At 33.6% G+C, this 14,910-nt stretch overlaps 1 protein-coding gene across 12 annotated transcripts in view; it reads right to left on the reverse strand.

The window, feature by feature from the left end:
* Positions 1-14,910, reverse strand: part of CHD9 (chromodomain helicase DNA binding protein 9) — a 243,152-nt gene that overhangs the window by 34,123 nt on the left and 194,119 nt on the right. For all 12 annotated transcript variants that reach the window (XM_074211328.1, XM_074211330.1, XM_074211329.1 and 9 more), the window contains 5 exons: positions 14,702-14,805; positions 7,287-7,404; positions 3,938-3,995; positions 2,499-2,541; positions 1,854-2,073 (listed from right to left, as the gene is read on the reverse strand). In XM_074211328.1, the coding sequence (XP_074067429.1) occupies positions 1,854-2,073; positions 2,499-2,541; positions 3,938-3,995; positions 7,287-7,404; positions 14,702-14,805 (543 nt within the window). The remainder of the gene's footprint in view (positions 1-1,853; positions 2,074-2,498; positions 2,542-3,937; positions 3,996-7,286; positions 7,405-14,701; positions 14,806-14,910) is intronic.

The raw sequence follows: 14,910 nt of genomic DNA on the forward strand, positions 1-14,910 counted from the left end.
TGTGATCTCAGAAAAATAGTTACTGGTATTTTAGAATCTTAAGAAAAAAATTCCCTAATTCTAATAAGTTCTGAGAAGCAAATGAAACTACTGGAAAAATTTAATTTCTTCATAACAATGTGTCAAAAGTAGTCCAAATGACTGTTAACCTTTACCTCACTTTCTCTGTGCTCTTTTTTCTTTCCAGAGGCTAAAATTGTTTAGATGAAGAAACCAGTCTTTCCTCTTACATTTCTTTTTCTTTTTTCAAGGCAATGGGGTTAAGTGGCTTGACCAAGGCCACACAGCTAGGTAATTATTAAGTGTCTGAGGTCGGATTTGAACGCAGCGACTCCTGACTCCAGGGCCGGTGCTTCATCCACTGTGCCACCCCTCCTTCTTACATTTCAAATAATGGCTTGGTGATTCTTTAGGCATTTTTCTATACTGCTAATAACTCTTTCACATGCATTGGGAGGACAAGGAGATAAAATTTATTGTATGCTAATGGAGACTGAAAGTAATTAGCTTGTCTTTCATACATATCATAATAGAATATAAGTTTATTTTCATTTCATATCCTGGTATTATGTAGATCTAAAAATTTCTGTACCCTTTGTGAATTACTGAGACATATTTGGACATTATAATTATAATTATGTTATTTTATGAAAAGTCTATTTGGTTATTCCAGATGGACTATATATATGTTCAACTTTCCTATTAGCAAACTTTTCTCAATTCTATGTAGAAACTAAAAGGTTTGTAAGGATAGAAGCACTAAGTGCTACAAAGTTTGATTTTGGTAAACAGTATGAATGAGGTTGTTGTTGTAATGGTCAGGATTATTAGATCTCAAATTCCATATCCTGCTTTTGAATTTTCTGCCTCAGGCTTCACAAAAAAAAATGAGGAAACTATCACAATAAATTGACTATGAAGTAAAAAAGGGTTCTAAAACAGAAGGCAATGAGAATAAAAAAGGATGAATATGAATGACAATATTTTAGGATGGGATTTGATGAACAATAAGATGGTCAAAACAAAGGTGAAAATTATTAGCTTTTGAGACTTGGTGACTGAATTATGAAATAGGGAAAGAAATAAAAAAAACTTAGGGGAGCCAATGTGGGGTTTGGAGTAAAGAGAACAAGGACTAAGAAAAGATTTTTGGTGTCTTTTAAAAATAAAGTTTCAGGGGTGGCTAGGTTGCACAGTGGATAGAGCATTAGCCTTGGAGTCAGGAGTACTGGAGTTCAAATTCGGCATCAGACACTTAATAATTACCTAGCTGTGTGGCCTTGGGCAAGCCACTTAACCCTATTGCCTTGCAAAAAAAAAAAAAAAAAAGTTTCAGTGAAATAATGAAGAGCAGACTGCAAGAAGGGCAGAAGTGAACTGATGATAAATAATGAAAATAAGTGGATCTGTAAACCATACCTTGGGTATTTGGTCATGGAGGTAAGTCAGATATATGTGAACAGTCACATACATCTGATGGAAAATAGCATCATTTATCTTTCGGATGTGTAACAGTACTTTTGTTCAGGTTCATATTTCAGTTTTCATTAAATTTTTTTCTTTTCAAGTTCAATTTCATTGAGATTACTTTACCATTTCTACGTTCATTTGCATGGCAAGAGAAAGTGGCACTGGATGATTCAAATACTTATATTTTAAGTATACCTAGTGGCACAACTTTGTTAGCTATATCTGATTAAATTTCCCAGAAGTTTTTTTTCTTTCAGAGTTCTTTAAATGAATGTTTTTGCTCACTAAGAAGCAACTATTAAGTTGCAATCCTATTTTACCACCATCTAAAATGAATTTCCATTTTGCCATACTAAATATTAACACAAGTGCTCTTATCATACCTCTGCTGTCTTTCAATTTTGGCAGCTATTTTAGGGTTAAGAGCAGCTTCTTCATAAGGAGGCTGCATCACATTGGCCTGTACTGAAAATGCTGGCTGAATTTGTTGGACTTGTCTGTTTTTACTAGTCCGCTGATATGCAGTTATGAGGCGACGCAAGCGTGTGGTTAAGGCAGACTGAGTAGGCCAATAGATCTTGTCTCCTTCCATCATTTGGCCATCTAAATTTTAAAGAAAAAACATGCATTAAATATTGAAAATAATTTAATAGTAGAATACAAAACAGTAATATTTCACTAAACTTTAACCAATATGAGAAAAAAAAATCGAGGTCAAATCACTAATTTTCATATTATGAGAAATTCCATTTGTTAAATACAGATCCAAATTCATTATAATGAAATTCAGTAAAGTATTCAAGTCATCTCAGAGATACAAAGACTATTTTATCAAGGAATTCAACAAATGTAAATTATTTATACCTCTTAAAATGCTGATAAAGTTGCAAAAAGTTGGGCCTAAAAGGGACAGACCTTAGAGAACAACTAGTTCAACAATTACAAATTTCTTATAGATAAGTAATCAAATAGCAACATGACACTAGAAATTCACAAAAAAAATCTTGAAAGAAATAAATGTATTTTACCTCCATCTGCTATTATAAGATCTCCTGGTGATGAAACATCATCCTTTAAAAAATAAATCAAAATTTTTTGAGTTAGGGTGATGAGATGAACAAAAATTTTAAGTGAGAAGAATCAAGAAAGAAAAGATTGTAATTTTAACAATGGAAGCTCTTTGCTTTGTTAACTTAAGACAAAATTTTACTTTCATCATGTCCTTTTTGCCAAATACATTTTCCTTTTATTAGTTCTCCTCCTATCTGGCTTCCCTGGTACATCCACAATTGGAATATTTTTTTCTTAGGCACTGGGTTTTTTCCCTTGCCCCCTCAGTTGGCTCCTTTTTCGTCTTTGGCTTTCTAATTGAAAGTTTTTCCAAAAACCTGAACTCAATCCTTCCCCACATTCTACTGTCTCTGAACTCACAGGTAAATTCATATATGTTCAACTTTCATTCCTTTCATTCAGATTACTCCTAAATCCTTTCCCTCAGGGCCTGAAATTATACCTGTGTTTTAAGTCTGTATTTCAATCTTCCAGATCACATTTCCACTTGGATTTGCTACCATTAACTTAAATTCAGTACATCTAAAACTAGTATTTTAATAAAATTAAGAATTTTTAAAAACAATTTTATAAAACAGAAACATCCTAAGCACAAAGGTACTAATAAAAATCATATTCATTAAGTTGGAACTTTCAAAAATAAAAATCAATAAAAAAAAAGCAATTTGGAGGAGTCCTAAATATGTATTTTTACTAGAGATAAAGTCACAATGAATAATGAAGACAAACTTTAAAACATTTGTTAATCAATCATAGTTTCTTTAACTATTGGTCAAATGGAAATCTGAAAGTGATATGAAAAGGAAATCTTCTAGTGATTCTTGAAAATAGTGTAGAAGTAACCCTATACTAGTGGAATATAAACCCTGTGAGATCTAACAAAGTTAAAAAGTAATGAGTATGGATCCAGTGACAAGATATTTGTCTGTCACCTAAGTCCTAGATTAATGAAGTTAGGAGAGTTATCATTCCTAAGATGACGACAGCATGAACTTTTTTTTTCCGCCACAGCAATTCCCAAATATGGGCTGCAATTTGTATATTTAGTCTCAGTATTCACACTAAGGAAATCTCAGAATCTTCAAGTATTGATGTATGAAAAGGAATCATCATTATAACTTTGTTTATAATTATAAGCTTTATCTTTGATGCTAGTCACACATAATGGTCACATATTACTATGGAAAAGTGAATACAATGAAAAATAAATGTGAAGCTGCTTTTGGGCTATTTATATAATTTGTAATCATCAAACTAATGTGCCTCAATTTCACTTGTTGCAATGCTCTTGCCTCACTATCTTCTTCCATAAATTGGAAACCTATAGAAATCATATATTGAATGGAAAACAAGATAGCTATAATTGAGGCTTTTAAATATGATAAAAAAAACATACCTCTAAGTCATCTTTAAACATAGCTGGAGCTGGTTTATATTCTGGGTCTTCCACATCCCTGTTAACATACCAACAAGCATTATAATTACTTCTAAGGACATGGTTCACTTTAATAAAACAAATGGTAAAAGTCTACATGAAAGAGTTATTTGGTTCATTTTTCCGTAATAGAATTAGATCCCATAACTAGAAAAGAAAAAAGACAAGAGAATTTGAAACCATCCTCCATCTAAGAATGCCACAGCAGTGAGGATGATGCTCAGAAGGGAAGAGGATGGCTCAATTCACCATCTATTCCTCTGAACTATAACTTTGCTTCTCTCTGAACAAGCCTCACTTTGCTTGTTCTTTTTTTTTTGCAAGGCAATGGGGTTAAGTGGCTTGCCCAAGGCCACACAGCTAGGGAATTATTAAGTGTCTGAGGCCAAATTTGAACTAAGGTACTACTGAATCCAGGGTCGGTACTAAATCCACTGTGCCACTTAGTCGCCCCCTGAACTATTAACTTTGTACAACACTCTCTCTTTCCCTTTGAACAAAAAGTTTTTTTTCCCCATAAAATGATTTACACAAATTCCTTTACTAGATGTTTTAATAAATTAATTTTTAACAATTTTATAAAACAGAAACATAGATTCATTAAATCTTTCAAGGTTCATATTTAAAACATAAAAATAATTACAACATCATAATAATGCAATGGACCTGGTTTTCATCATGACATTCTCAAAACAGATGATATTGTTATTTGTAATTTTTTCAACTACTAATAAATAATAATACAGAATTCTTTATTCAGTCACAGTTCAAATAAATGAAGATTCTTTAGGTTCAAACAAAAGGTTATCAAAAAAAGACTATTAGATGAAAGAATTCTAAATGCATATTTGTCCACAGAAACTGTTTCTTATCCAATTATATTTTTAAATAATTAGGTCTTTAAAATAAAATAAGATTTGATTCTGTACACTGATGAAGTGATAAATAAGTAGATCTTTACTTTTTTACATATCATTTGCAGAGCAGGTATTTTTTTAAATTGGAAAACATCAAAAATAATTATTTTGTATAATATTCATACAAAGCTATAACCTCTTTATAAATGATCATAGTATGATTGTGAAGATCTTACCACTGATTTAGAGTATTTGGTTTAAAAAATTCCACTCAAATTTCAGGACTGTATTTTTGTTATCTGAATGAATTTGATTAATTTTTAGTGTTACAACTAAGAAAAATGGCAATCTCAAAGTATACCCAAGTACTTTAGCATAAGAAACTGGTGTGCCTTTCCATAATATAGAAGTACCCTATGTTCTGCACCTTTATTGTCACACAATTTTGCAAAGAAAACCTTCTTTTTTAAAATATATTCACATAAAGGTGATTAGTAACAACTTGAAAAACTGTAGTTAGTTCCATACTACAAGTGGTTCTGAAGCATGACTTGTGTCCAAACTCTTTAAACAAGGCACATTTTAAATTTATGCTGTATTAAATTCCTTTGTTTCTTCCTAGAATATGAGTTTAATGAGTAGAGAGGCTGAAGGAAATTCAACCTCTTTTGGATTTTCTAGTAGTTGCAGGTTTCTTCACAATAAGACTTTTTTTACACTTAACAATTTTGTAAACAAATTTAAATAACACAAGCAATTATTCTGGTGTTATGGATATGGTTTTTGACAAAGTATGTTTTACCCTATTAAAAACATCAATTTTTCTCTGAAAAAATTATGCTTGTATTCTACATATGCATTTCCAAGATGTTGTTTCAATTTATTAGGTTTCATGCTATCTTCAGTTAAACCATTCATATAATAAACAGTTCTATATCCTCTTTACTAATAGCAATACTTGTGAATATTAATGCTCTTATAATGGGTGCATTTCTTGGATTTAGGCTTCCATTGTGTTTTCTAAGTGTTTCTCCTTCTTTGCCTGAATTAGTTTTCAGATACTCCAGTAGATTTTTTTCTTTAAAACAATTACATATTCATCTATCATAAAGAAATCTCATTTCATTTTATAAAATGAATTATAATTTAAGAAAATTAAATTGCAGTTTAATTGCTGAAAATGTCAAGTGATTATAACTATTTTTAAGTCATTTTAATATTTTTTAAAAATTACAATTTTGAGGGAAAACTAAGTTATTATATTTGCCAAAATGATGCTGAGAAATATAATAGATATGACATTTTAACCTCCAGAAAGACTGCTGAGTTGGGGGGGTATATACATTTCATGTTCAAATAAAACAAGGAGCATAATGACACAACTCATCTGTGCCAAAAGTCTAAGCTGACTACAGAGATGATAGCAGATTGTGTTAGTGTTAAGAGTTGAAATATGCTGACTCAAATTTGACATCATTTGCTCATATTGCATTAATCACTGACAGCTTTCACTGCTGAAATAAATTTGTTGTTTTCATCTCATTTTTGTTGAATTTGATTTTAACTTTTCTTCATTAAATAAAACTGATATAATTATGTGGTAGTTGTTTTAGAAGAAATCTAAAAGATTAGATTATTCTTTTCCTTTCCCCCAGAACCTAAAAGGGGATTTGATGCCCTGACGGGTAAAAAACTGCCATTCTGAGTTGTCATGGTGTTGGTTTCAAAAAAGTCATTCACTTTTTTTCCTCCTCATCAGAAGATGATTATAAAAGCAAGTGAATACATTATCTCATAGTCCTCTAAGTCTCACAATCCTAGCCATTTTTTTCCTCCCCATACATTTGTCATGCTATGATACTTCTTATATGGACTCAAACTACAGGGAAGAAAAATCAAGAACTCACTCAAAGAGTGATTACAAGTGGGTAAGTTGAGTTTTACTTATTGATTGCCTATGGCTATTAGATTTGCCTCACCACTGTAGAACAATTAGTGTCTTCTGGATGAAAGAGGGTAACAATTACTATTACTCAAACATAACAAAAGGAATTGTGGTTAAAAACATTTTAATAATCATTTCATCTAATCCTAACAAGAATCCTGTGAGGAGGTAGAGTTCTCCATTGTACAATGAGGAAAACAAAGTCAAAGTTTAAATAACCTGCCTGAGGTTTCACACCTATTAAGAGGAGAACTGAACCAAACCAAAGACCCCGGGTCTACCAATTGTGAATTATCACTAATCTTTTGATTGTTCACTTATAAAGTAAAATAAGAAGTCCTCTGGTTTAAGTACAGTTTGATAAATATTTTAGGGATCTTATTTCTTTATTGTTCATTGTTTAACATCAATTCTTCATATTTTCTTAATATTAAAAAGAACATAGAAAAATATTATAGATTCTACTTTTAAAAAACTAACAATAGGTACAATTAAGAATTATCCATACCCATCCATGTAATCATTTGCTCTCTGTTCAGCAGCAACTGCTTTCTCATCAGGTTTTCCTACTCGTTCCAAGAAACACAATGCTGGGTCTGCTCTGATTGTGTTGTACTTTTCATAACCTGAAAGTATTAACAATTATATTGTTGTTATTGTTTTTCTTTATTAAAGATATAGTAAACCCAAAATGATTTGTTGAATCTGATTTTAACAAGTTTCCTGAAGGTAGAAATTATGTTTCCTTAATCTCTGAATTTCCAGCATATTTCAAATTACTTTGTATACAGAAGATATTTAATTGATGCTGAACTGATTAAAAATCTAATAGCTGTTTTAATGGACTGCAAGTTTAGTGAGTCAATAGTGTAAAAAGAGAGCCAAAAAAGTTAATGTTATTTAAAGCTGTAATATGAGATAAAGTGATTAAAATGAAGAAGATAATGGTCTTATTCCATTTTGTCCTTATCAGAATACATTTTGAGGTATTATGTTCAATGATGATTCTACATATTAGGAAGGCTATTGGTAAGATCAGGAAGATGAACAATTTGCTATCAGCTGAAATGAATCAGAATGTTTTAGCTTAAAGGTAGATTTGGAGGGGGGGAGGAATGAAAAATACAATATCAAAACATTTTAAGGATTATAAAATGGAAAAAAATAAGATTTTTTTTTAACTGCTTGGCACTAGAGCATAGAATTAGGAGCAATGGATGGAAGCTGCAGAGAGGTAGATTTTAACCTGATATAAGGAAACACTGCTTTATGACTTATGCCATCCCCAAATGAAAAGGACTGCCTTAGAAAGTAGTGGCTTTTTCTCATTTAAGGTCCCAGATAGGGGCGGCTAGGTGGTGCAGTGGATAGAGTACCAGCCCTGGAGTCAGGGGGACCCGAGTTCAAATCCGACATTAGACACCTAGCTGTAAAAAAAAATTTAAAAAATAAATAAAAAAATAATTACCTAGCTGTGTGGCCTTGGGCCAGCCACTTAACCCTGTTGCCTTCCAAAAACTAAAGGTCCCAGATGAATGCTACATGATGACTCTTTATTGGGTAACTTGTAGTGAGAATGTTTATTATGGTTTGTAATAAATGACTTCTGAGATCCCTTCCAATTTTGGGATCCCATGTGACTAACAACATCTCCGAGTCTAGGATGAAAGTCATTACTTCCAATAGTAGTACACAGAGGATAGATAAAAGTCTATGCTTTGGTTCCAGGTTGCTGCCTAGTCAAGGAATGTCAGCAATACAGATTTACTGTAGACTCTAGGAAAGGACTAAAGCAAAGAATTCAATTTTTATCAGCTCCCCAAAAGGGGAGATAGCTATGATTATTGTTCCCTGAAGTATTTGAGCTGGGAAAGTCATTAATACAGTTCTAAGGGAAGGCCCTATCAAAGAGCCATTGCTTCAGTTTCTAGTGATAAAGCAGGAAGAGAGATCTGTTCTGACTACTCCTCTACCTCATTATCTACATCATTATCCCAGAACTGTGGGTATTTGCCAAAGTTCAGTTCTAGAGCCTCTTCTCTCCTTCCCTCTCTGTATACTCTTTCTTTATCAGCTCCCATGTCTCTTAAGTATTATATCTAGGCAGATGACTCAGATCTGAAGATACAGTACTAATCTTTTCCATCAGAGATATTATCCATAACCAATTTCTTTATTGGTCATTTCAAACAGGATGTCCTAGAGACCATTCAAACCCAGCATGTCTCATTCTGAACAAATTCATCGTTTCCCACACACCTCCTTCTTTCCAAACTTCTCTATTTCTGTCAAAGGCAACAAAATCTATCTAGTCTCTCATGTTCTCTGAATTATCTTTGACATCTCACTCTCCATCCCACATATTCTCTCAGCTGTCAAGGCTTGCTATTTCTACCCCCATTTCTCTTACATCTGACTCCTTTTTATTTATTTAGTTACCACATTAGTTCAAGACCTCATCACTTTTTTGTTTAGATTATTCCAACAGCCTTATGACTGACCACTCCAGAAGTCAACTGGTCCTGCTCAGGACACAAGTGCTTGGTCTCCAAGGAATGATTCTAGAGCTCCTAGGCTGAGAAGTCAGTGGAAGAAGATATGAATGTGATTCTACTGAGGGAGGACTAAAGCATTTACCTAATAAATGACAACAGAAGAGAGGATTGCTATCATCCTAGACTTGATAAAATAACTTCCAGAGTCTGGCAAAATATGACGAATAGTCATCATTTAAGGCAATGCTTGTAGGTACAATTAATAGTTTGAGAAAAGATGAAAAAAGTACTGCTAAGGATTATGATGCACTGAGCAAGAAACTAATGACCTTAAGAGGCAGGTAGTGTTTTCATCATTGCTGCTGATCATAGACAAGTTCATACGTAAACAGGGATGAAAAAAATAAACAGTTCAAGAACAAAATGTATGAGAATGGGATTTGGATTTCTGTATCCTGGTTTCAACATGGAACTGATAGGCTCTTAGCCTAAGAAATGAATTTGTCTAAGAAAAAGCAGGACACATATTCCAAAATATTTTTAGCATCTCTTATTGCTATAACAAAGAACTTTAAACTAATGAAATATCACTGCACTATAAGAAATGGTGAAAGTGTAAATTTTAGAGAAACCTGGAGAAACTTGTATTAATTGTATGCTAAATCAGTGTGTTGGGGGCTAAGTTTCTGGAAGGGGACCCTGAGCTGGGCAGAAGGCTGCCTTTTCAACTTTGCCTACTGACCTGGCCAACAACATATGGAACCCTGGTAGGGAGAGAGACCTCTGAAGCACCTTTTGAATAATGGTAGTTTTTTAAAATCCATGAATTTTAACCAAGAATTACACAAAAGTCAAAACGAATGGCTGTCAAACCCCAAACTCCAAAATAACTTACACAATAACAACAATAATGTAAAGAGAAGCAACTCTGAAAAATTTAAGAATTCTAATCAAGGCAAGTATTTGGTATGGTTTCAGAATACTGATGAAGGAAGCATGCTATATACATCCTGACAAAGACATCATGGATTCAAGACACAGAATAAAAATATGTTTTTAAGCATGGTCAATGTGGGAATTTGTTTTGCTTGACTATGCATATTTGATAGAGTATTTTTCTATTTTTTTCAATTTGAGGGATGGAGTTTTAGGGTAAGAGAAAATTAGGGGGAGAGCAGCCAAAAAAACCTAACCAAGCAAACAAAAATAATCCAGGGTCATTTAAATATTTTTTTTAAAGGGAAGACCAGCAGGAATCACAGACAAGATTGGTTTTGAAAGTCACAAGTTGAACTTACTATATACTTAGAAAAGCAAACTGTATATAGGTAATGGAGACTCCCACTTTCATATCATCTGTATGTGAGTATACTAAATAATATGAAAATGCTTATTCTATTTGGTGATTGTTAAATCCAGAATTAAAAAAATAAAAAGAATTCAGTTGCCTAGTGTTTTGAAAGAAAGGAAGATGGAGGAAGAAAACTTCCTGTGTATATTCACTAAACCAGGAATAAATTACAATATAATTAAAAAAAAGCAAAATACTCAGCAATTTACAGGAAACAAAAGGGAAAGAAGCCAATAATTAAAAACCTTGTCCTCAGATGGGTCTACAGCTTTTACAAAGTATGAGTAACAATCAAGTGAATGTCCTTGGGGAAGTCACTTATCCCTTGGGCCTCAGTTTTTACCTTAGCTGTAAAATGTAGGAGTTAAGTTTAGGTGGTCCCTGACTTTCTGTTCAGTCCTAGATCTATGATCCTGCAAAGAAGCAAATTTAAGATCAGGTTTCACTGAGACAGGTATTACAGGTGAAACGAAATCAATGACTAGAACAAAGACCTAGAAAGGTAGGAACAGGACAGATTAAAAGGTCACCCATCTGATCATGTCACTGCAGAGTTCCAAAACTTTCACTGACTCCTTTTGGTCTCTAAGATAAAATATAAATTTCTCAATTTGACATTTAAAGATCTTCACAATCTGACTCCAGTTGGCCTTTCTGAGCTTATTTTATATAATTTTGCATTATGACCTTTTATTCCAGCTGAACTGTCTTACTTGCTATTTTCTAAACTAAAAGCATTCCAGTTCTAATCTTTATCCCTTTGAATCATTCTCCTTGGCTCACTGCTGCCTTTTGGTCAACTCTGGCTTCTTTTCAGCTTCGGCTTATATACTAACTCCCAAGTGTAGCCTTTCTGGATTCTTGTTTTCATCATACTTTTTTTTTTTTTGGATCATACTTTTTATTTTTATTTTTTAGGTTTTTGCAAGGCAAATGAGGTTAAGTGGCTTGCCCAAGGCCACACAGCTAGGTAATTATTAAGTGTCTGAGACTGGATTTGAACCCAGGTACTCCTGACTCCAGGGTCGGTGCTTTATCCACTGCACCTCCTAGTCACACCTGGATTCTTGTTTTGTCTCTGACTTCAAATAATTAGAAATATACTTTGGTTTACATGTCTTACCTCTCTCCCTTCCTTATCCTCTCCATCAACAAAAGTAAACTCTTTGAAAGAAGGAACTGCTTTCTGTATTTTTTAATACTCATTGTGCCTAGTAAATAGCATGTGCACATTAAAAATTCTTGTTGCAATAAGAATGTATTAACCATTGACTCTACGCTGCAAACTGGGCTAGACCTAGGAGCTAAAAAAGACAAAAATAATAACTGTCCCTGTTTCCAAGGAAATTTCATTTTAATGGAAGAACCTACTCTAGTTGACTTGGATTACTATATGAGTCAGTGTTGTGGAGAGCATGTGGCTAAAGTCCAATAGAAGCGGAGACAGAGGGCATGAACATTATGGACACATATTCTAAGCAAAGTGCAAAGGCAGGATTCAGTAGCAACTGTGAAGATCTTCTCCAATTATTTGGATATTTTCTTTTTTTTCCCCCTTTCTTTTAAAATTTTATTTAAGGCAATGGGGTGAAGTGGCTTGCCCAAGGCCACCCAGCTAGGTAATTATTAAGTGTCTGAGGCTGGACTTGAACTTAGGTCTACCTGAGTCCAGGGGCTGGTGCTCTATCCACTGCATCCCTATTTGGATATTTTCTAGTGTTTCTTTTTTGCCAAAAGCAAAGCAGTCAACAACTTCCTGACATCTTAGTGATGTAATATTTCAAAAGGTGGAATATACAATGAGAGGAATAATGGTGTCTAGCTTGAGCACCATACTTTCAGAAGGATAATAAGTTGGACACATCCATGAGTCAAGGACTTCAACAGAATGTTACAGGAGAGTTAGTTGAAAAGACTGGGAATCTTTAACCTGGAAAAGAGAAGTCTATTGGGAAATATTACTCTATTAAAGTATGTGTAGGGCTGTCACATGGAATTTGACCTATTTAGCTGGACCCAGAGGGCAGAACTGGATAAAAGCTGCAAAAAGTAAATCTAGATTTTCTGTAAGGAAAAGTTCCTAAAATTGAGCTACTTAAAAGAGGAATGAATGAATTGCTTCATAGGATAGAGGAATTCTCCTTGTTAGAGGTAGCCAAGCAATGACTATTTTCTGTGTAGTCACATTCCCTTCCATTTAAGATCCTATGATTGTGAATTTTTTTCATGGAAAACAATTCAAATTCAAAAGAAATTCTTGTTTATAAGTATTCTAATGCAGCAGCTAGGCAGCTTTTGGCCTCAGACACTTATAGCTTTGTGACCCTGAGCAAGTCGCTTAACTCTGTTGGCCTCAGTTCCTCATCTGTATAATGAGCTGGAGAAGGAAATGGCATTTCCATTTCCATTATCTTTGTTGAGAAAACCCCAAATGGGATCACAAAAAGACACAACTGAAACAAATGAACAACAACAAATTTCTGATAGATGGGGATAAAAAGATGAATAGTCCTATCCTCAAGCAACTTAATTAGAAGTATGGAGAGCTCTGACAATTAAGAAGAGTGAAATAATTTCTGCTGAGATGGACCAGAATAGATTTCATGGGGAAAAAAAGCCATCCTAATTCATTCTGGAAGGTGTTAATGACAGAGAATGGGAAGAAGGGAATTCTAGGTATTAAGTAGGAACAAAATGGATGCATAAATAGGCAGAACAGCATGATTTGAAATATACAAAATGAATTTAAGACTGGAAAGGTTGGGGTCAAAGTGTAAAGGGATTTTGATGGCAGTTATTTTGTAGATGGAAGGGAAGCACATAATTAAGGTTGTGAATTAGTAAGATAATTCTGAAAAGAGTAAACACCCAGAGGCATGGTAACCTATTCTGGGGATGGAGTTATTAAAAGATTAAAAGTAACAATTCATGTTTATATAATTCTTTAAGGTAACAAAAAACATTCCAAATGGCCTTGTGAAGTAGTAAAAAGATGAACTAGGTTGGTGGCAGTAGAAAGAGGGAACAAATTCAAGAGATGGAGTAAACAGAATCAATAGGATAAGATCTGAGGATGTGAGTGATGCCAGAGGCACAGAAATTAAGGATAATGCTGAAGTTTTAAACTAGCGATCTTAGAGAATGATGATACCATCTAAGGAAATGGGGAATATTTCAAGCTTAATAAGGCTTTAGATTTTACAAATTTCTCTCCTCACATTGTCATGAGCTATAAAGTGTAGGTATTATTACCTCTATTTTGCACATGAGAAAAATGAGACTGAGGAGGACTATAACTTTTTCTGGGTCATACAAATATGAAATTATAGAGGGGGAGATTTGAATGCAGGTTTCCTGACTTGAATTCAATGTTCTTTCTACTACAACACAATCTCTATGGCATTGAAAGAGAGATCAGATTTTCCTTAAAAGTTGTGTATATGCTGAAATTGAAAAGTCAAAACACTGAGGAAGAAACCTATAGTAGACAAAAAGCAAAGTGGGACTATAGGTAAAACAAGGAATAAAGGCTGAGATATGTAAATGACTCTGAGTCACTTGCATGGAAGTTAGAAAAAGGCTACAATGTTAATAGAAGGCTACATTTTTGATCTTGGCCAATACAGACTTCTAAAGCTTTAGACATGTGTGGTTGTATTTTGGTCTGAAATGTCTAATCTTTTATAGAAGTGACCAAAATCATTTGAATCAAGTATAAATTATTTACACATACATTCTAATAAAGTTTTATTAAATGCATGTGCGCACACACACACACACACACCAATTAAGCAATGGTAAACCAATTATAAACATTTTGTAAATTTAAGAGATCCAAAGGAGAAGGGCACCACTTGAGGCCTAGAATCCAAGAGGTTTCTCCTAAAGATGGGGCTGGGAGATAAAAGCATAAGAGAAAGTCTTGAGAGTAAGAGGTTGAAAGTTTGTTCATTCTTTTCTGTAAGTATCTCTAGCTGTAATCAATAAAATGTTCTAAATGAAGTAACATATATTAAGGACTACTTGTATTTCATTATAAAAAGAAAAGGCCCAACATCACTCTGCCCTCTTACTTACCATGTTTAAAAACTCCAATAAGGAGAGATTTATCGGCATCAAGATCCCACCACTCAGCAGGGACTTCAGAATGGTCTGGCTCAGGGACCCAAACATCAATGTCACTAAAATATAATAATCATCAAAAGAGTAACAGACTTGATTACAAGTCAGAGGAAGAAGATATTTAATTTGCAATCAGAGGACTATGATTAGAATGAGCACTATAA

The sequence above is a fragment of the Macrotis lagotis genome, chromosome 1 (assembly GCF_037893015.1).
Source record: "Macrotis lagotis isolate mMagLag1 chromosome 1, bilby.v1.9.chrom.fasta, whole genome shotgun sequence".
NCBI lineage: Eukaryota > Metazoa > Chordata > Mammalia > Peramelemorphia > Peramelidae > Macrotis > Macrotis lagotis.